This window comes from Magnolia sinica, chromosome 3 (assembly GCF_029962835.1).
Source record: "Magnolia sinica isolate HGM2019 chromosome 3, MsV1, whole genome shotgun sequence".
NCBI lineage: Eukaryota > Viridiplantae > Streptophyta > Magnoliopsida > Magnoliales > Magnoliaceae > Magnolia > Magnolia sinica.
In genome coordinates, this window is record NC_080575.1 from 9,190,424 (window position 1) to 9,215,959 (window position 25,536).

The 25,536-nt window shown below is 39.9% G+C and overlaps 1 protein-coding gene across 1 annotated transcript in view; it reads right to left on the reverse strand.

The window, feature by feature from the left end:
- The window catches only part of LOC131239468 (calmodulin-binding transcription activator 4-like), a 117,454-nt gene that overhangs the window by 65,385 nt on the left and 26,533 nt on the right, over positions 1-25,536 (reverse strand). The window contains exon 4 of the mRNA XM_058237186.1: positions 1,177-1,265. Within this exon, the coding sequence (XP_058093169.1) occupies positions 1,177-1,265 (89 nt within the window). The remainder of the gene's footprint in view (positions 1-1,176; positions 1,266-25,536) is intronic.

A 25,536-nucleotide genomic window follows, 5' to 3' on the forward strand; every position in this document is an offset into this window, starting at 1 on the left:
GTTGTCGCGATATAAATAAAAAATCAAGACAATAGTGTATTTTTCTTCTTCTTCTTCTTTTGCTTCCAATACTACTGAAACAATTCTAGGGCAATGTCTTTATCTAGATATTTTTCTATATTAGGTACTTACACGAGCTAATGTATACAATAACATATCTTTGAATCTTATTATTTAATGGTAGTAATTGTCAGCATATTGCATTTGAAACGGCACCATGTTTTATGTCTAAAACCAACAACAGGTGTTCATCTTTGAGAGAATGGTATTTGATCATCAGTTTAACTAGACAATGCCTTTAGTTAGTACAATTAAACACTTCTTATCTTTTAAATGATGTCCAAACATAATAGCCATTGAAAGCGAAACCTTGTTGTCAACGAAGTACAAAAGCGAGAGACCTCTGGCTTTCGGCATTCTTCCATTCTCATATGATGTCATGTTAAATAAGTTTGGGGTCCTATCAGAATCAAGATGAGGGCTCTTTTCATGGTCTCAACTTGGTAATGGTGAAGGCCGGCTTCCTCATCTTTCAGATCATCAATTAGGTCAACAGTGAAACTTCTTTGGTAGAAGCACATTTGTATTATGCGTTTGGTTTGAGTTCCAGAGTCGTAGATCAGTGTGTGCAGAAAAATTAGCCAATCATGGAACACCCACATCATCAATATCAGTCTTCTAGAATGCTCCCTGGTAATTATCTAGAGAACTGCTGTAAATGTTTAGGAATCTAATGACAAGAAGTTATTATAAATGAGAAGGCAACATGAAAACAGTTATTATTTCACTATATCTTGGTGAAGGAACCCTTTTTTTTTGCTTTTGAATGAATGTATATCAACTGCTAAGAAAAAACAGAACAGTGAATATAAGTGAAGAGACATTTCTAGTATGCCTAATAGCACAATGATGTCCATTTCACCTTCTCAAAAATCTATGGGAGACCGAATGATAGAAATCATAAATAAGAGACACATAGGAGCACATAGCAGGTTTGATATGGGTTTTGACAATAATGCAATCCCTTTCGAGTTTTCCAAGGTTTAAACAAATTTCTGAAGCAAACTGCCATGTCCTTTTCACTTCTCTACCATGAAGAAATATTTCACAACCATCAAAAGCACTTCTTAAAGAGGAGAACTTTAGTGAAAGATTGGGTATACACATAAAACTTACTGATCTAGCAACCAATAGACTCTCCTTTGAAAGCTAGACTTTGGCTCTCCATGAGCATAATAACAATTCAAAGCTTCAACACCACCAACCTAGCTCAAAAGGAGCATGTAGAGAAAATGTCACTTTCCAAGAAAGGCTATCAAATAAAGAATAGTTACATGAACTCATAAAACAAACTATAGTAAAATTTGCACACCACAAAGAAAATGCAAGCAGGACCAAGATATTGCTTCGAGCATCAAATGATAGAGAGCAGCCAAGCATCCAAATAGGTAGGAACAAGCAACCAAGTATTTAGTCAAGACAAAAGGCATGATTGACCATGGAACTTTCTCCAATGAAGATTGATGAGTAAAAAAAGACTGGAGAATGGGACAAATTGAATAATATTAAGCTTCTTCTTCTTCTTCTTCTTCTTTTTTGAAGAGTGTTGTAATTTTATTGAAAGCCACCGAGACAACAGCCAATAATATTAAGCTTTTTATCTTCATTATATTAAAAATGAAAAGAATGACCAGCCTATGTCTCCCACTCGAGGTCAACACCCTCGCATCATTCACATCACTCAAAAATTGTAGAAGAGTAATGAGTGCAGAAGCATGTTGATGGCATATAAAAGCTAGCAAATGAACTCAGTAGTGGTGGCTTGCAATCTCATTGTTTTCGCTTAGGAAGGTAAGTTACATGGACACTTAAGTTAGAGTGCATGGTGTGCCGTAAAGGCCGTTATAGGCCATAAAGGTAACGGTGGCAACTGTTACACATTACAGGGTCGTCATAACGGTCGTAACAGCCGTTATGGAAAAAAATGACCCGTAATTGCCGTTAACAGCACGTTACGTCCCTATAAAGGCCATAACAGCCCCGTAATTGTTTGTTATGGGGCAGATACAGGTTTTCCATACTTTTTAATCAACATTACGGGGTAGATACAAGTTTTTCGAGAACATTTTTTTCAATAAAAAAGAGACCGTAACGGCCGTTATGGGGGCCGTAACGGCCGTTACGACCCATATCATAAAGGTAACAGCGGTGGCCGTTACTGCCACCGTTACCGTTACAGAACACCTTGTCAAAGTGACTCAGCTAGATTGTCCGTCGTGACAACTTGCAAGTGTCGTTACAAAACTCACTGGCTACTATTTGCAAAATTTTCAACAAAAATTCTTCCTAGTAATCCATGAACTAATGAATAATCCATCAATTATTTGTGACTGGCGAATAATTAACAAATTGATTAGTAGTTTAAAGCAAAACCAATAAGGAAATATTTTACTCTTTTTTTTCCAGTTCATCCTACTATTCCAGAAGCTTTCCAAAATTTTCCAATAATTGAACTTCGTAACAACCTTGCAACAAGCTCATAGGTACCAAACCAGGCCATGCATGTTTAAGAAAAAACAAAGTAGACCAACAACAATAACATGAATGACCAAAAGTGATCAAGCCTAAATATTGCATATTTATCCTCTCAATTGCACTGGTTTCCATGCATTTAAATGTTAAATCGAGATACTAATAAGTGTTTTCTGCATGCGAGATAAATCGGGAACCAAAAAGGAGGAATTAAAGCTCAAAAGGAAGTTATGATGAAGAACTGAAGATTTGGATGAAGGGAATGAGGATTTAAAGCGCCCAAGACCTAAAGAAATTAAGTATCGAGGTGGTGAAAGAAACTTAAATCAAGTAGTGAAGATCTGAAGTAACCAACAGAGGTTCGATCAATTGAACTCAGGGTCCAATCAATCGAGGATGCATCGAGCCACGCCGAGTGATCCGCTCAAGTGATCGGTGGAAAATCGAATTTAAGGCTGAACTCTCTGGACAGTTTTTGGAACGATCGATGGATTAATGGAAATTCAGAATGTTGACAAAACCTAGCTGGACATTTTTTGATGTGTTCGATCAACAAATCAAACCGATCGAAAGGCCACGATGCGTGAATTTGAAAATCAGTTGTTGGACATTATTGGAAAACGATCGATTGATCAATCAATCGACAACATACGCAACTGCGTAAATTTTAAGCCGGTTTGGAATTTTCCTATTTAAGGAGGTGTTTCTAGACATTCTAAGCATGAATTAGGTTAGAGGGAAGGCTCTAGAGAAGGCAAAGCTTATCCGACATCGTTCATCTTCTTCAATTCATCGATCTGAGTTTGTTTTTGTTTTAAGATGTTAGTCATGCTTAGCTAATCTCTTAGCTAAGGCTAATTGATGAACCTTTTGATGGATATTTGATATTTAATTCGTTTTTAATGAAAGTTTATAGGTTTTTATGTTAAATTGTGATTGAATTCCTAGATTAAAGAAGAAATCAATCTGTAAAATTGATTGATCTATTGTCGCCTCCGAATACAACAGATGCTTTTGATTACTTGCGATTGATTACCTAGATCTTCATCAGAGATCTATATTAGATGTTTGTGATTGAATTTATTGTAATATCTTCCGATTAGAATGGATTGGAATCTAGTTCTAGTTGAGTTATCAACTAGAGAAGATGAATTAAGTTCAAGTTCAATTGATTGAGGATTCCTGGATCCTTACTCGCTTTTATTAATTGTTCTAAATCCTTTCTACTTCTCTAGATTAAAAAACTCAGACAAACCTTTAAGCTCTAGTTGTGTTCTCACTAATTTTCCAGTGGTTCGACCTTAGACTCCTGAGTTTTTACTCATCGCAACCCTGCACTTGGGGTTGTCAACCATTGGGTTTGATCAAGTTTTTGGCGTCGTTGCCGAGGATAATTGTGCTGAGAATATTTAGGATTAGATTAGGTTTTGTCTCCTAATATAACCTGGGGTTTTAGTTTTAGAATTTCCAGTTAGGTTTTTCATAGGATTTTTTTTCTAGAACACTAACAGTTTTTGTTCTGACTTTGCAAAATTCTCTAACCCTAGTTCTTCTAAATCGATAACTTCATTCCCCACTTTTCTAGTTGTTTCCTAGATTTCTTTATTGCTTCTAGTTAGTTCAATTACTTTAGACTTCAATTTTTCGTTGTAGGATTTCAATTCTTAGCTTTAGGTTTAGAACTTAATTTTTCTATGTGTGGTTCATGCCCAAGTGGCTAAGGGACCATACACAATGACTTCTAAGCGAATGAAGTTTAGTCCATGAGCTCTCCGTCCATCGATGAGTTAATATTTAAATACTTCTGAATCATCCCATACCATGGTTGCGAATGCTTCAAACATGGTTGAGCAAGAGCCACGCTTGGACGAGAATGTTGATGCTGAACCCAACACACCACTGGCTAGGACGGGGCGTAATAAGAATGAGGCACACTACGTTCCTCCGGTCAAAACTTTGAGAGACTACCCACAACCGGCAAGGACAACCACACCATCTTGCATGATTTTCCCAATTAATGTAAGCAATCTAAATTTTTAACCGGGAGTAATCCAACTCCTTCCTAAATTCCATGGACTTGATTAAGAAAGTCCATATCTACATCTCAAGGAATTCAATGAGATTGTAGCAACCTTGCATTACAACATCTCTCAAGATGTCTTTAGATTCAAGTTGTTTCCCTTCTCTATAAAGGAAAGAACCAAGTCATGGCTCCATTCTCTAAAACCGAGATCCGTAGGCACAAGGCCTAAGAAAACCCGAGAGTTAATGAAAAAGATATTCCCAGTTCATAAGATGAACTCATTAAGGTGTGCCATCATGAATTTCTCCCAAAAAGAGGACGAGACATTTTTTCAATATTGGGAGAGATTCAACAGAACTCTTATTCACATGTTCACACCATGGGTATGAAATTTGGTGAGTAATTAGTTTCTTCTACAATGGATTGAACTCGAATATGCACCAATTTGTCAAGATGATGTGCAATGGCAAGTTCATGACCAAAGATCCAGAAGAGGCATGGGATTTCTTTGATAAGTTGACTGAAAACACAGTCATGGGATACCACCAATTGATCAGGTAATGCCAAGCCTACGCCTAAAGATAATGGGGGAATATATGTCCTTAAGGAGAAGGATGATGTAAATGCTAAGATTGCGAGTCTCACCCAAAAAGTTGAGGCCATGGAACTCAAGAAGGTGGAAGCAGTCCAACTCATCAATGCGGTTGTTGAGAGTGCTTGTGGCATATGTGAGAGCGACGTGCACCTTACAAAGGATTGTCCCACAATCCCAGCATTTCAGGATGTGTTGCAAGCTCAAGTAAATGTCATGAATGCTTATCAAGGCCCATTCAGTGCACCTAATTCTAACACGTACAATCTAAGTTGGCGGAATCATCCCAACTTCAGTTGGAAAAACGGGCCAACCGCTAATGTAAGCCTCCTCCCCAAGGGCCTCCCCCTACACCTCAAAGTGCACCACAAGTGCAACCACATAAGAGGACCCTTGAGGACACGTTGAAAGCATTCATGCAAGGGCAAATGCAATTCAATCAAACCACCATGCAGGCCATAAACGATCTTAAAACGTCAGTTTCAAGAATTGAATCACACTTGACTATTAAGAAGAAATGGACATTTCCGGCCCAACCTTAGCCTAACCCAAAAGGACAATATGAGGTGAGTGATTTTAATCCTCATAACCCACATGTGGAACAATCTAAGTCCATCACCACTCTTAGAAGTGGAAAAGAGATCGACAAGACTATTCTAATGAAGGCCTACACGCCTAAGGATTCGGAAAAATCTAAGGACAATGATGGACCTAGTACCGCTCCACATGAAAAAGAACCGGTGCATGAGTACAAGCTTGCGGCTCCATTTCCTCAACGCCTTATCTCATCAAAGCGCTCATCGGAGAACCAGGACATCTTAGAAATTTTCCAACAAGTCAAAATCAACATTCCCTTGTTGGATGCAATTAAATAAATTCCATCATATGCCAAGTTTCTTAAGGACCTTTGCACGGCTAAACGCAAATTAAATGGGCAAAAGGCCTTTTTGACATAACAAATGAGCGCTATCATTAAATAAAATGCAACCCCCAAATACAAAGATCCGAGAAGCTCTACAATCTCATGTAGCATATTGAATTTCCGGATTGAACAAACCTTGTTAGACTTAGGGGCAAGCGTTAACCTCATTCCCTACTCATTGTATGAACAATTGGGGCTTGGTGAATTAAACCCACTAAGACAACCCTCCAACTTGTTGATTGCTCTATTCGTATACCGAGAGAGGTAGTTGAGGACGTGTGAGTCCAAGTCAACAAGTTCTATCACCTGGTAGACTTTATTGTCTTCAATACGCAACCGGTTAAAAATGTGAGCACTCTTTGCTACTTCAAATGCAATAATCAATTGCCGGAATGGAGTCATGAAGTTGTCCTTTGGAAACATGACATTGGAGGTGAATGTGTTTAACCTTTACAAACAACCAGGGGATGTAGATGAGATCCACAAGATAAACATAATTGATACACTAGATGAGGATAAGCTTATTTTGATTACAATCTCTGATCACTTGGAAGCTTGTCTCGCTCACTTTATGGATTCCGACGATCACATTATATTAGATATAGTGAACGCATTCTTAAATTCCGCACGGAAGCCATGCGTTGAAAAATTGCCCCTAACCGACTCAAAGCATCTACCATTTAGCATCGAAGCACCAAAGCTTGACCTAAAACCATTACCATCCGAGCTAAAATATGCTTATTTAGGTCAAGGAGATACAATCCAATGGTGATTGCTTCCCACTTGGATGATGAGTAAGAGAGCAAGTTGATTGCTACTCTTAAGAATCATAAGTGTCATAGGATGGACCATTGCAGACCTCAAGGGAATTGATCCCCATATTTGTACTCACTAAATACACCTAGAAGAGAATGCCAAAACATCTAGGCAACCACAATGCCAATTAAATTCAAACATGAAGGATGTGGTTAAGGCGGAGGTGTTAAAACCGTTGGATGTGGGTATCATGATATCATCTCCCCTGTATCTGATAGTTAGTGGATGAGTCGAACTCAGGTGGTGCCCAAGAAGTTCGAGATCACCATCGTAGCAAATGCCAAAAATGAACTCGAGCCAACTAGGGTTACCACTGGTTGGAGAATGTGCATTGATTACAGGAAGCTGAATACTGTCACGAGGAAAGACCATTTTCCCTTACATTTTCTTGATCAAATTTCGGAAAGGTTAGCCAGTCATTCCTACTTTTGCCTCCTAGACGGGTACTCAGGCTACGACCAGATAGACATAGCCCTAGAAGATCAAGAGAAGACCACATTTGCATGCCCCTTTGGCACTTTTGCTTATCGAATGATGTCATTCGGACTATGTAATGCTCCTACGACATTCCAGATATGCATGCTTGGTATTTTCTCATATATGGTGAGGAATTTTTTGGAAGTGTTCATGGATGACTTATCCATCTTCAATAGCTCATTTGATGAGTGCCTTGAGCACTTGAATTTGGTTTTGACAAGGTGTGAAGGCAAAAACCTTGTTTCGAATTGGGAAAAGTGTCATTTCATGGTTCAAAAGTGAATTGTCCTTAGACATGTGATTTCATCTAATGAAATTGAAGTGGACAAGGCCAAAATAGGTTTGATTGCTAATTTAGGTTTGATTGCTAATTTATCGACTCCCAAAAGCATACGTGACATTCGCTCTTTTCTAGGTCACGCAAGATTTTATAGGAGGTTCATTAAGGATTTCAGTCAAATTTTTAGACCATTGAGTAACCTCCTTCAAAAGGATGTTCCATTTGAGTAGACTAACTCATGCGAACATACTTTACACAGCTAAAGGGTATGTTGACAACCACAACAATCATGCAGCCACCCAATTGGAGCATTCCTTTTGAAATCATGTGCAATGCTAGCAACTATGCGATTGGGGCTGTGTTAGGCCAAATGAAGGACAAAAATTCATGTGTTATCTACTATGTAAGTAGAAAGCTGAATGGTGCCCAGATAAATTATTCAACAACAGAAAAGAAACTCCTCGTTGTAGTCTTTGCTTTGGACAAATTCAAGTCCTACTTGATTGGATCCAAAATTATAATCTTCACCGACCATGCGGCTCTCAAGTATCTTCTCTTAAAGAAGGATGCTAAGCCCCGTCTTTTGAGATGGATCATTCTACTCCAAGAATTTGATTTAGAGATACGTGACAAGAAAGGAGTAAAGAATGTAGTGGTGGACCATTTGTCCCGACTTGTCCTTTCAGATTCCATTAAGATTTCGCCGATCAAAGACACTTTCCTGGATGAACAATTATTTTCTATTTCCCAATTACTTTGGTATGCTTACATAGCTAATAATCTTGTGGTAGGTAAATTGTGAATCCATTAGACATCACAAGATCATAAGAGTTTTTTAGCTGAGGTACATAGCTTTTTCTAAAATGACCCATATTTGTTTAAATATTGCCCAGACCAAATCATTAGGAGATATGTTCCGAATGATGAACAAACTATGTTATCTCCTTTTGTCACTCACAAGCATGTGGAGGTCATTTTTTGACAAAGAAAACCACCGCCAAATTTCTTCAATATGGTTTTTATTGGCCAATGATGTTTAAAGATACCAATGAGTTATGCAAGGCGTGCGAGCGATGTCAAAAAATGGGAAGAATGTCCCAAAGAAACATGATGCTCAAAAATCCGATTCTAATTGTAGAAATTTTTTATTGTTGGGGTATTGATTTTATGGGACCTTTTCCCCCATCTTTTGGAAATCTTTACATTTTCTTAGCTGTGGATTACGTTTCCAAATGGGTGGAAGCGATTCCTTGTAAAACTAAGGATCACAAAATAGTTCTACGGTTCTTAAAAGAAAATGTTTTGTCGAGATTTGGAACGTCGAGATCTATAATCAGTGATGGTGGTTCTCACTTCTGTAACAGCCCATTTGAGAACTTAATGAAGAAATATGGCATTACACACAAAGTGGCTACACCCTATCATCAACGGACATGTCGAGATGTGGAGCCACATCTCGACAGGGCTGCTCGAGCAGTCGGGTGGGCTACTCGACCGGTCGAGTGGCCTGCCCGACCAGTCAAGGGTTCGCTCGACTTAAAGTCCAGCGAGCTACAGTTTTTTTGGATCCGAGGTACTCGACCAGTCGAAGAGCCTGCTCGACCAGTAGAGGTTACGCAGATTCGTTTTGCGGATTGGATACGGACTGCGGAAATTTGAAGCGATTTCGCAAGGGTGCGAAAGGGAAGTTGCTTAAACTATAAATAGCGGTTCCTAGGGCTTTTCTAGTATATTCTAATGTGTGGGCAAAGGGTTTTCTCTATACATCTAAAGGGAAAAGGTTATTCATAGTGGAAGTTTGCACTCGTGGTTTTTTACCCTTGTTGGGGTTTTTCCACATATATCTTGTCTTGTGATTTGTTTGGTATGCTTTGATTCTACTTCCAGATTATATTTCTTTCTTGTTTATCATTTGTGGGTGAGACCGGTGATTGGATCTCGGTTCACTAGCGTTGTTGGCGTGCTGCGCAACAACTGGTATCAAAGCTATTAGTATAGTTTAAGTGGGAGCGATGACGGAAGAAGGGAAGACTAGAATTGAGAAGTTTGATGGTTCAAACTTTGCCTTCTGGAAGATGCAGATGGAGGATTATCTGTATCAGAAGGACCTCTATATTCCTCTAGGAGGAAAAGAGAAGAAACCATAAAAGATGACAGATAATGAATGGTTTTAATTGGATCAGAAGGCTTTAAGAACGATTTAACTCTCTTTGTCTAAGAGCGTCACCTTCAATATATCCAAGGTGAATAATACAAAAGAATTAATGGAAGCCCTAACTACGATGTATGAGAAACCCTCAGCGTCTAACAAGGTTCATCTTATGAAACGACTATTCAACATGAAGATGTCAGATGGTGGGAGCGTGGCTGAACATCTAAACGAGTTCAATACAGTCACAAGCCAGTTGGAATCCGTTGGCATTGTTTTTTAGGATGAGGTCAAGGCTATATTGATCTTGTCCAGTTTGTCAGACAGTTGGGATGGTTTGGTGATTGCCGTGAGCAATTCTTGAGAGTCGACAAAGCTAAAATTCGATGATGTGGCCGGTCTAATTCTCAGCGAAGAATCTAGAAGAAAGGCATCGGGGGTTTCAGGGGATTCGGGGAATGCTCTAAACGTTGAAGGAAGAGAAAGATCGTTGAACAAAGGAGGCAATAAACACGGACATTCTAAGTCGAGGAAGAAATCCAAGGGACCGAAAGACAGAGACGAGTGTTGGCATTGCGGGAAGAAGGGACACATGAAACGTGATTGCATGGCGCTTAAGAAATAAGAAGGAAGCTCTCAAGGCGGGAAGGATTCAGTGAATCTATCTGAGGAGAGCGACACAGAGGCGTTGATCTTGTCTCTTGATGCGAGGAATGATCTTGTCTCTTGATGCGAGGAATGAGTCTTGGGTCATAGACTCGGGTGCTTTGTTTCATGCCACTTCATGTAAGAAAGTTCTACGTGATTATGTGTCAGGTGACTTCGGGAGAGTCTACCTGGGTGATGATGAGTCGTGCAGTATTATTAGAAAGGGAGACGTTCATATAAGTCAGAAAGATAAAACGGCTTTGAAATTGAAGGATGTCAGACATGTACCGAGTTTGAAACGGAATTTGATCTCAGTGGGACAGTTGGCCAATACCGGATATGTGACAACCTTCACCAGTGATTCCTGAAAGATTACAAAAGGTGCCTTGGTGATATCTCAAGGCAAAAAGGAAGATACTTTGTACGTGACTTCAGGATCGTATAGTTCACTCGCAGTCGCATCAACTGGAGTGAATGGACAGTTATGGCATCAGAGATTGGGACATATGAGTGAGAAAGGGATGAAAGTACTATTATCAAAAGGTAAGCTACCAGGGCTGAAGTCTATTGACATGGAATTATGCGAGGACTACGTATATGGCAAGCAGAAGAGGGTGAGCTTCAAGAAGACAGGATGCGCTCCGAAGACGTATCTTTTAGAGCTTGTACACACTGATGTATGGGGACCGGCACAGGTATCATCTCTTGGTGGTTCACGTTATTTTGTTTCCTTTATTGATGATGCTATTAGAAAACTGTGGGTTTATATCTTAAAGCACAAATCTGATGTATTTGATGTAGTTAAGAAATGGGAAATTATTGTAAAAAACGAGAAAGGTAAAACAGTAAAATGTTTCAGATCAGATAATGGGGGAGAGTACTGTGATAAGAGGTTTGAGGAGCATTGTGCAACAAATGGAATCAAACATCAGAAAATGATTCTGGGGACACCGCAGCAGAACGCTATGGCTGAGCGCGTTAACAGGACCATCCTTGAGCGCGCCAGGAGCATGAGGTTATATGTAGGATTGCCCAAGACGTTTTGAGTAGATGCTGTGAATACTGCCGCATATCTCATCAATAGAAGTCCCTCAGCACCATTGGATGGTGGGCTACCTGAAAAAATGTGGACTGGGAAAGAAGTGAACCTTGCACATTTCAAAGTGTTCGGTTGCACTTCATATGTTCACATTGATGCAGAGCACAGAAACAAGTTGGATGTGAAGTCCAAGAGGTGCACATTTATAGGCTACGGGCAGCATAATTTTGGCTACCATTTTTGGGATATAGAAAACAGAAAAATCATCAGAAGCAAAGACGTAATCTTCAATGAAAAGGTGATGCATAAGGACAATGTGCAGCAAAATAAGGCCGATGAGAAAGAATTCGTAGAGTTAGAGGAGTTCCGGACACGGGTGTTATAGTGCCACAAGATGATCATGCACAGGAGCATTATGAGGCAGAGCCGCAGACACCGGTTGTGAGGTCTACTCGGGAGAGGAGACCCACGGTCCAATATTCACCCTCCTTACATTATCTACTGCTGACAGATAATGGTGAACCAGAGTGTTTTGAAGAGGCATTACAGTCAGATACACGGGTTAAATGGGAGCAGGCCATGGATGATGAGATGGACTCTCTTGAGTCAAATCGTACGTGGGATCTAGTCACTCTACCTAAGCGTAAGAAAGCTCTTCATTACAAGTGGGTTTACAGACTGAAGGAGAAGCACGATGGTTCGAAACAGTACAAGGCTAGATTGGTCGTGAAAGGTGATGCAGGACCTGAAATTTAAGTATGAGATGCAAGAATTTAGGCTTAGATCATACCAATTCAGAAACAGTTACACAAATTCCACATCCCACATGACAGTCCAAATCATTCAATTAAAAGGGGAATCTATGCGGGTCCAGACCAACACAGGCTAGGACTGGACCAATAAAAAATTATAAACCAAATGATGTCAAAGGGAAATAGAAATCAACCACACATGCATAAAAAGCAGTCCCTAATCCAAGGGATTTCCCAATTTCAATTCAAGGAACCCTAGGGTGATGAAAACGGCAAACAATTTAGGAAAAACGCAATCTAGGTTTAGGGTTTATGAAGAAAACATATACGAGGAGGCAAAGAGGGATAAAACCTGAACCAAAGACGATTCCTGCGTGTGGACAGCGGGCCTGGGGCGCTCGTACGTGCGCAAGTGCCTGGCTACACGTGCGAGGGGGCGTCGGTTTCGAGAAAGCCCTCCTTGGCACTATTCGGCTGGGGGTAGGCTCCAAAACCCCAAAGTTTCGGGTTGATCAAAGCGGCGGCTTGTGCGTAGTACTCCGTCGAAGTTTCTGACCTCCTGCAGGGCCGAAATCTAGAAATCTGCTGTAATGAAGAAATTGATGCAACAAATAACGAATTCGAAGCACGGATGGTGGTAGAAGATGGGAAAAAAGAGATGATGGAAGATAGGGGTGAATCGGGATCGATTTGGCTTCTCACCACGGTAGTTGGTCCTTCAAAAAGGAAGGGCTTCGCACCCACTTTTGAATTCTTCCACAACTCACGAAGAGAGCAAAAAAAAATAAGCAGGAATTTTTATTAAACTTGAATGAATCAAAATAACTATAGGGGGTGCCTATTTATAGGAAAAAACCTATAACCCAAAAACTCGCACCACGTGCGCAACATATTACTTGACGATGAAGTGAACTAAAATAAAAACCAAACAAAGAAATCTAAAGCGTTCACGATGTTCTAAATAATAACAATAAGCAAAACCTAAAATATGAAATCAATCCGACGAGTGGGCCACGATCATGAGATCCCATGATCGACTTTTCTTAACTATCGGGCCCACTTTCTTGAACCAAAACTTATCTTCTAGCTAGGAGGCCTTCCCTGGACGTCGTCATCAAGCTAGATTGATAGTAGGGTCCTCCTTCTGCGTACGTACGTGCGTAGGGGTGGTGGTGTGCGAGCATGTGTGTGCACGATGTCCTCATCAAAAGGGTTCCAACAAAAGGCAAGTATCGACTTCACTGAAATATTTTCACCAGTGGTGAAAATGTTTACCATTCGCATGGTCTTGAGTATAGTGGCTACAGAGGACTTACATCTGGAACAGCTAGATGTTAAGACAGCCTTTCTTCATGGGGACCTTGAAGAAAAGATGTATATGCATCAGCCTACAAGATACGTGGCACCATGAAAGGAGAACAACGTGTGTAGACTGAAGAAGAGTCTATATGGCCTGAAGCAGGCCCCGAGGCAGTGGAACAAGAAGTTCGACAATTTCATGTCGGGAAATGATTATAGGAGATGTCATGCAGACCATTGTTGCTATTTGAAGAAGTTTGATACGTCATACATCATCCTTCTTCTGTACGTTGATGATATGCTTGTGGCCGGATCAAGCATGAAGGACATCTCAAAGACAACTGTCTAGAGAATTTTTCATGAAGGAATTAGGAGTTGCAAAACAAATCCTAGGCATGAGGATAAACCATGACATGGAAAACAGGAAACCAGTTTTGTCACAGGCAGAGTACTTAGCCAAGGTACTTGATCGATTCAGTATGGGAGGTGCTAAGCCGGTTAGCACTCCAATAGCCAATCACTTCAAGCTTTCTAAGAAGCAAGGTGCAAAGACGCAGGAAGAACGGAACTACATAGCTAAAGTCCCATTCGCGTCAGCTATTGCGAGTCTCATGTATGCTATGGTGAGCACGAGGCCAGATATTGCTCAGGCAGTGGGAGTTGTTAGCAGGTTCATGAACAACCCCGGGAAGGAACATTGGGAAGTTATAAAGTGGATCCTTAGATACCTGGTAGGTACTAAGATATAGGGCTGTGTTATGGCGGATCGGAAATCAAGTTACAAGGCTACGTAGATTCAGATTTGGCAGGAGATATTGACAGCAGAAGAAGCACTACAGGATATGTTTTTACTCTAGGTAGTGCTGCAGTCAGTTGGGTCTCTCAGTTACAGAAGATAGTATCTATCAATACAACGGAAGCAGAATATGTTGCAGGTACAGAAGCGTGCAAGGAGATGGTATGGATGTAAGGTTTTATGGAAGAGTTGGGTAAGAAGCAAGCAGATTGCAAGCTGTACAATGACAGTCAGTGCAATACACTTGGCTAAGAATTCAGCCTTTCATTCATAAACCAAGCATATTAACATCAAATATCACTTCATACGTTCGTTACTGGAAGATGGATCGATTGCTCTGAAGAAGATTCATACAAGTGAGAATCCTATGGATATGCTGACGAAGGCGGTCACACGAGAGAAGCTGAAGCTCTGTTCAGCTTTGATTGGTCTTCAAGCTTGAAGACGGGGAGGTGGTACATTCCGAATGTAGAAGACGAAGGTTTATGGTGGTGTTTCTAAGTGGGAGATTGTTGAGATGTGGAGCCACATCTCGACAGGGCCGCTCGACCGGTCGAGTAGCCTGCTCGACCAATAAGGGTTCGCTCGACTCAAAGCCCAGCGAACTGCAGTTTTTTGGGTCTGAGGTGCTTGACCAGTCGAGGTTATGTAGATTCGTTTTGCGGATTTGATACGGACTGTGGAAATTTGAGGCGGTTTCGCAAGGGTGCGAAAGGGAAGTTGCCTAAAGTATAAATAGGGGTTCCTAGGACTTTTCTAGTGTATTCTAATGTGTGGGCAAAGGGTTTTCTCTATATATCTAAAGGGAAAAGGTTAGTATATTGCTTGTAATCTTCGTTTTTATTCATAGTGGAAGTTTACACCTGTGGTTTTTTACCCTTACTGGGGTTTTGTCTTGTGATTTGTTTGGTATGCTTTGATTCTACTTCCAGATTATATTTCTTTCTTGTTTATCGTTTGTGGGTGAGACCGGTGATCGGATCTTGGTTCACTAGCGTTGTTGGCGTGCTGCGCAACAAGACAAGCGGTCAAGCTGAAGTTTCCAATAGAGAAATCAAATAGATTTTAGAGAAAATTGAGCATCCATAACGTAAGGATTGGTCTCTGAGACTAACTGACACATTGTAGACTTATAAGATTGCATTCAAAACCCCTATTGGAATGTCTCCCTATAGACTTGTCTTTGGGAAAGCTTGTCCCTTGCCAGTGGAATTGGAACATAAGGCATACAATGTCATAAAGAAGTTCAACTTTGACATTGACAAAGCAAGTACGGTGCATAAACTCCAGCCTGTGGAGTTAAAGGAAATTAGGAAAGATGCATATGACAATGTGAGAATATACAAGGAGAGGATGAAGGTGTTCCATGACAAGAACATTTTCAGAAAAACATTTGAGCCAAATCAAAAAGTTCTTCTATATATCTTCTATATAATTCTCGTCTCCATCTCTTTCCTGGAAAATTGTGATCCAGATGGACCGGCCCTTTCATAGTAAATAATGTTTATCCATATGGGGTCGTGGAAGTTGTGAATCCCACAAATGGTAATGTGTTTAAGGTAAATGGACAAAGGTTGAAACCGTTTGTCGAAAAAAAAAACTCTTCAGAGGATGTGTTTATACCTTTGGAAGATCGTATGTATCAAGATTGATCTCCTAGTCTGACAGAAATAATTTCCCTTGCTTTCTTAAGACTTAGTTTTCTTTGGTAAAATAGTTGTTTTGTTTTAAGTTTTTAGTTTGTTGAAGCACCAATCAATAAAGTTCGCTCCTATACTTATCGCCTTTCAGGTACTTTTTCACCAACTCCTTTTTATTTTGTTACTCTCATATTGTTTTTTTTTTTTTTTTTTTTTTTTAAAGGTGACGAAAATTTTATTAAGAAAAGACTATAGAAAGCTAGGGGCCGCTGAGGAAGCGAACCGCCTAAGCACTAAAGAAAAGAAGATTACATCCCTTTAAAGCGTCGGAACGAGCAGCCCATTCAATGATCATATTTTTCACTCTACGGATGACAAAATCCGGCGATTTGGACTCATTCCTGAAAGTCCTACAATTCCTTTCTTCCCAAACTACCCACCAGATAGCCAAGAGAGATATTCTCCAAATTAGAGTTCGCTGTCGACCAATCCTGACCCCGTGCCAAGCCATCAAAAGCCAATCGATGGAGACAAGGACCATGAAATGGAAAAACGGCTAATGATTTGAGACCAGATTTGTTAGATGAACGGGCAGTGAATAAATAAGTGATCCACCGAGTCTTCATTGGTCATGCAGCAGATGCATATGTTCGGAAGGATGAGACCTCTTTTCCTAAGGTTGTCGATCGTGAGAACCTTTTTCTTACCAACCAACCAACCGAAGAAAGAAATTTTAGAAGGGGTTGAGTAACGCCAAATATGATTGGTTGTGATGCCTTCATCGGGGGAGGAAATGTTGTCCAAAATTTTGTAGAGAGATCGAACCGTGAACCCACCAGATTTATCGGCCTTCCAGACTAACCTGTCTTCGCATGTGGGATCTGGAAAGGAGTTCGAGAGACGGTCCAGGAGTGCCCCATATTCAACAACCTCCTAGTCCTGGAGGTTCCTTCTGCATCTCAGGTCCCATAGCAGCTTCCCACTGATGTAGGAGAAGCAGTCGCCCACAGCTATCTCTCGATTAGGCGATATCTGATAGATATTAAGAAAGTCCACCTTGAGGGTAGAATCACCAAAAAACATCATTCCAAAATTCAACTTTAGCTCCATTACCGATAGTAAACCCCACTCCTTTGAGCACCTTCTTTTGCATAGAGATGACGTCTCTCCAGAGGGCGGATGCCTTACAGGAAGATGACTGCCTAGTCCAGCAACCACTTGGGGATCGACCATATTTGCCTTTGATAAATTTGTTCCATAGACTCCCATCCTCACTCCCTAATCGCCATGTCCATTTGCCTAATAGGGTTTGGTTCATGAGTTTGAGGCTTTTTAAACCAATGCCCCCAGCTTGATACTGCTTACACACATCCTTCCATTTCACCAAATGAAATTTCTTTTTATCCTAATTCCCATTCCATAGAAAATCACGTCTTAATTTCTCGAGGGACGCCAAGACTGGGGCAGGGCATTTGAATAGCAACATGAAGTAAAGGGGAAGGTTGGATAGAGCTAATTTTATGAGAGTGATGCAGCCGCTAAAAGACAGGTATCTGGTCTTCCATCTGGCTAAATATTTCTCGAATCTGACAATGATTTTGTCCCATAGCGATTTTGGGGGTCTGCCAATGCATAACGGAAGGCCCACAAAGGTTGACGGGAAACTGCCTTTGGAGCAGTTGAAGAAGTCAGCGAAGCCGTTGATTTCGTCCTAATTCAGATTTACCCCGTACAATTTAGATTTCGACATATTAACCTTTAATCCAGAAACGGCTTCAAAGCATCGAATCGTGGTGCAGAGGCTGGAGAGCTTCTCATGGTTGCCTTCACTGAAGAGCAACGTGTCGTCGGCGTACTGAATGTGGGAAATCGGGGTGTCAAGTCCTTTGATTCGAATCCCTTGGATAAATTCCTTCCTCTTGGCCTTTGGAAATAATTATGGATAGGGCCTCGGCGACTATAAGAAATAAGAAAGGAGATAGGGGGTCGCCTTGCCGAAGACCCCTAGAGCTTTTAAAGAAGCCGATGGGCGATCCGTTAAGAAGGACTGAGAAGTGGGCTGACCCAATGCACTCTCAAATCCACCTTGTCCATTTCTTCCCGAACCCCATACGAGCTTGCATGTTATTGAGGAAAGCCCAATCCACATAGTCGTAAGCTTTCTCAATATCTAACTTACATAGGATGCCTTTAGATTTGGATTTGTGGATGGAGTCAGTGCATTCGAAGGCTAACAAGGCGCTGTCTAAAATCTGTCTTCTTGGTATAAATGCATTTTGATTGCCCAAGATGACTTTCCCTATCACCTGCTTCAACCGCGATGCTAAAACTTTAGCCAAAATCTTGTATGGACCGCCAATCAAGCTGATCGGCCTGAAATCCTTGAGGTTAGAGGCCCCCGGGAACTTAGGAATTAAAAAGATGAACGACGCCCCTAGCCCTTTGGAGAGACGACCTCTTTCTTGGAACTCACTGAAGAAGGCCAAGATATCCTCATGGAGAATATCCCAGAATAACTGGAAGAACATTATTGGAAAGCCATCAGGGCCTGGTGCTTTATCACCAACTAAGGCATCCACCGCTGCCTTGATTTCTTTACTGGAGAAAGGGGCCTCTAGGATGGTCACATCCTCATCTGTAAGTCTGTCGAACTGCAGGAAATCCAGGCCCGGTCTGTTCCAGGTCTCTCTCTCTCAAGGAAAGAGCTGAAGAATATGACAGCCTCAGATTGGATGAGAGATTTGTCATCAGATATAGTGTTGTTCACCTCAATGCTGCAAATTTTGTTGAGCCTGTAGCGTGCGCTGGCAATATTGTGGAAGAACCGAGTGTTCCTGTCGCCTTCTTTGATCCATCTAGCATGCGATCGCTGTCTCCAGCATATCTCCTCTTCCAGGACTCTAGCTAAAATATTCTGAATGATCTGAATTATCTTGATCATTTGCTCAGATGAAGTCGATCCATCTTCCACTTTCAGATCAATCTCCTAAAGGTCAGCTAATAGAGATTCCAATTCCTTGGCCCTTTTGTTCAATTCCTTCTCTCTCCACTGCTTGATTTTCTCCTTCAGTAGTTTCAGTTTGATGCACAATCTGTATCCAGTAAAACCATCCACGTTAAAACCTGCCCACCATTCTTTTATCAGTTGGTAAAGCCTTCGATCTTGGTCCAGGAGATTTCGAATCTGAAGGGTTTGGGACCCCAACTCTGATCATCAGCTGAGAGCAGCACTCGAGAGTGATCTGATGTCGTTCTAGGAAGAGCTGATTGAGATACCGATGGGAAGACGTCGGTCCAGTCTACAGATATCAAAAACTTGCCCAATCTGGCGAGCATCAGCTTAGATCTCCCATTAGACCATGTGAATCTGGAACCGTGCAGGGGAAGGTCCACAAGCTCATGGTCCTCAATCCATGAAGAGAAGGATCGCATTGCGTGAGAAACGGCGCAGGCATAAGATTTCTCTTCAGCATTTCTGAAAATGTTGAAGTCCCCGCAAAGGCACCAAGGACCGCTGAACCTGCTCCTAGCGTCACTGAGTTCAGACCAGAATCTGCTCCTATCTGAAAATGTCGAAGTCCCCGCAAAGGCACCAAGGACCTCTCATATAGTTTATATTGCATAAATTTCATACATTGAGGACAATGTAGAATCTAGGTTGGGGGGTAGGGTTCCCATTGGGAAAATCTTCAAATTGTGCTAAATTGTGAATTTTTTGAGTTTTGGGCTGAATTTTTGAATTTCTTAGAAGATGATTTCTGTAATCTCGGGTGTTTCTCAGGTGTTTTTAAAGATAATATGAGGGTTTAGAATGATAAGATACCTAGTATTGATAATTTTTAAAGCCTATATGCTAGTTACTTAATAGATTTTAAGGTTGAGTTCAGTTTAATAATTTTTAATTGGGAAGTTTGAACATTGATTGAGTCATAAATATAACATGTCATATCTAGCTTACACAGTAGAGTTTAGTTGGTTACTGAATTGTTGACTTAGATTATTGAGAATGTCAACAACCAAGCCTGGAAAATTTGTCCATCATGTTCAATGAATTGAAAAGAGAGAGAGAGAGAGAGAGAGTAATACCCAACTTAAAAAAATTTGTTGTCGAAAGGGGCAACCTATTGAAAATTGTCCATGAAAAGACTGTTTGAAAAAATAATAAAAATTAAATGGACAGAGAAAGAAAAAGAATAGAGTGAAAGCCGTCGATGGAAAAATCAAAAGTTGGAAGATTGAAGTGTTGAATTGTAAGGCAAGTTTTGGTTTAGGCTTTGGTTGATCTGATCATTCCCTTGATTATCATTTTGAACATGAAAGTATGAACCTGTAGTTGTGACTTGTGACAAGTCTAGATTACATGGTGTATTCATGGAACCTAATGTTGGGATTTATTCAATTGTATGATTATTGCTCTGAACTTAATTAGGATATTTAGTACTAGAGCTTAGGTGGATATTATGCTCAATATTAGTGAATTTGGTTCTCTCTGGATTGAATTAGTCATAAGAATTACTTAAGATTACCGGATTGAATTTGACAAAAGCTTGGTGGACACTTTTTGATGCGTTTAATCGATCGGCGGATCAGACCGATTAATCGGCCATAATGCGCGAATTTGAAAATCAGTTGCTGGACGTTATTGAAAAACGATTGATCAATCGACGGCATATGCAACTACGTAAATCTTAAGTCAGTTTGGAATTTTCCTGTTTAAGGAGGTGTTTCTAGGATTTCAATGCACGAATTAGGTTAGAGGGAAGGCTCTAGAGAAGGCGAAGCTTGTCCGACATCGTTCCTCTTCTTCAATTCGTTGATCCGAGTTTGTTTTTTCTTGTTTAAAGATGTTAGTTATGCTTGGGTAATCTCTTAGTTAAAGCTAAAGGATGAACCTTTAGGTGGATATTTGATATTTAATTCATTTTCAATGAAAGTTTCTAGGTTTTATGTTGAATTGTGATTGGACGTGATTGAATTCCTAGATTGGAGAAGGAATCAATCTGTAAATTTAATTGATCTATTGTCACCTCTGGGTACAATAGATGGTTTTGATTCCCTACGATTGATTACTTGTATCTTCATGAGAGATCAAACCGATCGTAATTCTAATCCATGTTGGATGTTTGTGATTAAATTTACCGTTATATCATCCAATTAGAATGGATTGAAATCCAATTCTAGTTGAGTTATCAACTCGAGAAGACGAATTAAGTTCAAGTTCTATTGACTGGGGATTCCTGGATCCTTGGTTGCTTTTATTAATTGTTATAAATCCTTTCTACTTCGCTGGATTAAAAACCTAGACAAACTGTTTAGTTCTAGTTGTGTTCTCACCAATTTCCCTATGGTTCAACCTCGGACTCCCAAGTTATTACTACATCACATCCCTGCACTTGGGGTTGTCAACCCTTGGGTTCGATCAAAAGCCGCAACAAGCTGCAAGGATTGCCCTCCACTCATTGTCAATAGTCTTGTCCCAACTATTTGGGTTCAGCTTTATGAATCATATTGAAACAGGAAGTCACATGATCGCTTCATAGAAGTTCAACAGCTGGCTGCAAATCAAGCATCAACCCCCTCCTTTACCCGCACAAAAGACCGACTAGTACCATTACTACCAGGCATAGGTCAAATTTTACAGTGCAAAGCATGGTCCAAAATGTTGGCCGATATGTATCATAACAACTGATATATATATATATATATTTGAAAAAGAAATATGCCGCATTTGCCATATGTATTGCAGATATAGGACTAACTTGGTCAAAATTCACAGTGATCTGGTTGACGTATTGGCCAGTATGCAATATTTATTGGTTATGGAGTCAAGCATCACATTCTCGAGTATCAATATTTTGAACCTTGGTGCAAATTGCCAGATTTGCCAAAGTGTGTGGGTTGCCTTTAGGTAAAATCCTACTGCAGACATTTGCGTGTGGGCTTATTTGGGTTGCATCAGCTAGGGTTTTGCTGGAAATTCCTGTTAGGCAGAGTTCTTGGGTTCTTTCCCCCTAATTTCCAGCAAACTGTTTGAGGCTAGCAACAAGATTTTCAGCACATTTTTCTACCGATATTCTTCTTTTATATATATATATATATATATATATATATATATATATAGATAAAGGTTGCAGTAGATAGGGTTTGTTGGATATCCAGGTCCAGACAGATTTTCTTCAAGGTTTCTTCCACTTTTCTTAGAAACTGATTTGCATTGGCTGGGATTTGTTGGAATTTCCTGTTATGGCAGAGTTTTTAGGTTCTTTTCGCCCAAATTTTCAGCAATCTATTTGATGCCAGCAATCAGGTAACTAAGTCCTGTTTTTCTACGTGAAGATTGTCAAAATTTGTGAAAACTATCAAGCCTTTGTAGTCATAAGATCCTTTTCTCTTCTTTTATGGACTGGTTTGGAGCTCTTTTGATTTATTTATTTATTTATTTTTATTTTTTGAGGGCTTTGCTTGTCATACTTCTAGCTATAGCTGATTATAGCAGTGACTTGGTATTGGTTGGCGTGAGGCCTTGCTAGTCATGATTCTTCTATTTGTTTGAGATTAACCATGGCTTCATCTTCCACATCTAAAACTGTTGATCACATCGACTCGAAACGGAGACATTAGTTATTCATTCTCCAATAGTCAAAAGCTGCTGAGATGTTTGTTGAAAGAAAACAGAAGTTAGGATATATAGATGGTAGTATATCGAAACCACCTAGTATCGATCCCTCATATGGTGAATGAAAATCAAACAATTTGTTGGGTATGTCCTGGCTCTTAAATTCTATGGAACCAGAGGTTAGTGAAGGTTTTTTATTTTTCAAATTATTATCCACTGCATGTGAGATTTGGTTGATGGGTTGTGAATTGTATGCTGATCAGAACAATATAGCCCGCATGTATAATATTTATCAAGAGAACAGTCATTTAAGAGGGGGGAGATCAATGTCTGATTATTATGTGATGAGGACATTTGAGCACCATACCAGAGGAGGGCTAAGCCAATCTCCTTATGGCTAAACGACCATTACATGGGGCCCACTTGGCCCAATTCACATTCCTAGACACATTGAAGACCCCACGTGCATGTCCATGCATCTTTGAAGACCCCACACTAGGAAGATGCATGTGGGCTACATATAGGAGCTTGATGGACACATCGGACTATTGGATTGGGTGGGCATGATGATCGGACCATTGGATCATCATCGGACATCTTGATCGTGAGCCAACATGGGCCACAAAATAGTTTAGTTGTTTAGATTGTTTACATGCTTTGTTATTTTTGGTGTACCTTGCATTTGTATTGAGATTAGGGAGTTAGGAACAACTTTTAATTTATTAAGCGTCTTTATGTTGAGAATCTTATCTGATAGCATCTTTTTGTAAAGGTCTTTTCTGATACTATAAAAAGAACGATGGGTGTGTGAAGCGCTAACGCCATTATTTTGCAAATTTAAAAAAAAAAAAAAAAACTGTGTTTTCTCTTCTTCGTGTGATTTGAAGAATACTCCATGTGATTTGGAGCTTGGGTGTACTGTGATTCCATTCCCCATTCAACGGAGGTACGAGGCTTCCATCTATCATCTTCTGTCTTTCTTCCTTTCTATCCAAAAGAGGAATTTTCCCAAAAACTTCATCTCTTTTCTTCCCTTCCTATCCAAGACCATCAAAATCATCTTTTTCTTCAACTTTTCATCATCCAACTTCAACCCTAACCGAAATCAACCATTGAGGACCCAAAAACCCTAGCCAACGACCCACACATGCGAGCCCCTAGGCTGACCGTTTGGACAACCGCTCAATCCTTTAATTTCCCATTGTTTCCCCCATCAAAATCCCTTGATTCCCCACCCACAACCCTACCCTAAACCATAGGTCCCCAATTTCTTATTTTCCCTAATTTTTAAAAACCCTAATTCCAAAATCCCCAATTCCCATGAATCCTAATTTTTCAAATTTCAGATTTTTTCCCTTCCTAACCCTTATCATAAAACTTACAAATGTCCCTTGAGTGTGGAACGTGCCTATGCTAAATTAAAAGTTATATCCTTCCATCGGGCCTAGTTTTAATTGATTTATGTGATTTCTTAGCATGCGGATATATGATTTAGGTTCAATTAGATTTTATTTCTTATTGTTTACTCTTAATTACTTAGTGGATTAGCATCTTTTGTTAATTAAATTACTTTATGAACTCTTTCATAATCTCCACGCTGCATGCTAGCATTAAATCATATGTCTACATCATTATGCCAAGATGAGTGGTTTGTGGAATGAATAGTCTTTCATGGATGATCTTCGGTTTGTGTGTTTCACAAATGCAAAGGGATATAAAAGAAGTATTGAGAAGAAATTTTATTTTTTTAAATCATTGGCAGGTCTTAATCCTGATTTTGAACCTACTCACACCCAGATTCTTGGCCCACTCTCTTTACCATCACTTAATAGTGTATGTCTTACTATTATGTGATAAGAAGTGTTGAACTATGATGGGATCAACTATGGTTGAAAAATCTACTCTAATGATAGGATTCAAAATTTTTGACAATGCTATTGTTGCCCATGATAGAGGTACAGGAAAAGGAGGTCGTCATAGTGGTCGAGTTTGTGGCCATGATCTTGGTCATGGTTTTGGTATGAATTGATTGTATACACGTTGCAGTATACATGGACATATTGTTGATTATTGTTGGGTCCTTCATGGTCAACCTTGAGGCCAAGCAACCAATTCTGTAGCTTAAGATGTCAGGGATTCTCAAACTACTGTTTGGGACAGGATACTTTACACAACTTCACCTCTAGTTCCATCAGTTGGTGATGTGGTTCATCTCTTAAAAAGTGAATATGATGCCCTGTTAAGGGATGCCACTCAGAATAAGGTCTCCTTGTCTACTTGGCTCAAACAGGTAATATTATCACTGCTCTTCACACAACTTCTGTGTTAAGTCCTTGGATAATTGATTGGGATATTATTGATCATATGACAAATACATTTATTTATTTTTCTTTACTTATTCCTAATCTAAATTTAAGTACTGTGAAATTAGGAAATGGTATCCTAACACCTATTGGGGGAAAGGATATTGTTTTGTTTCTCCATCGTTCTCCTTGTCCTTTGTTTTATTGGGTCCTAATATTGCATCCAATTTGTTATTTGTTAGTCAAATTATGAAGGACCTAAATTGTAATGACCTTTTATCTTGGTCATTGTGTCTTTCAAGATCCGAAGACGAATGAGTTGCTTGATGGTGGACATGGCAAGGATGAATTATATGTTCTTTTTTTCAGATACTTCAAGTCATATTAGTCAACGTCTAAGTGTCAAGAAGGAAGACCTTCATATTTGGCATTGCCAGTTTGGTCATCCCTCTAGTTTAGTCTTATAGTCTTTGTTACATCAAGTCTAGCGAGGTCAAAAGCTTGTAGTATGAGGCTTGTATTTTAACCAAACATCATAAGTCTATTTATCCGCCTATGGAAAGAAAGTCTAGTAGAATTTTTTCTTTGGTTCATTCTGATGTATGGGGTCCAATTCTCATGGCTTCTAATGGATTTAAATATTTTGTCTTGT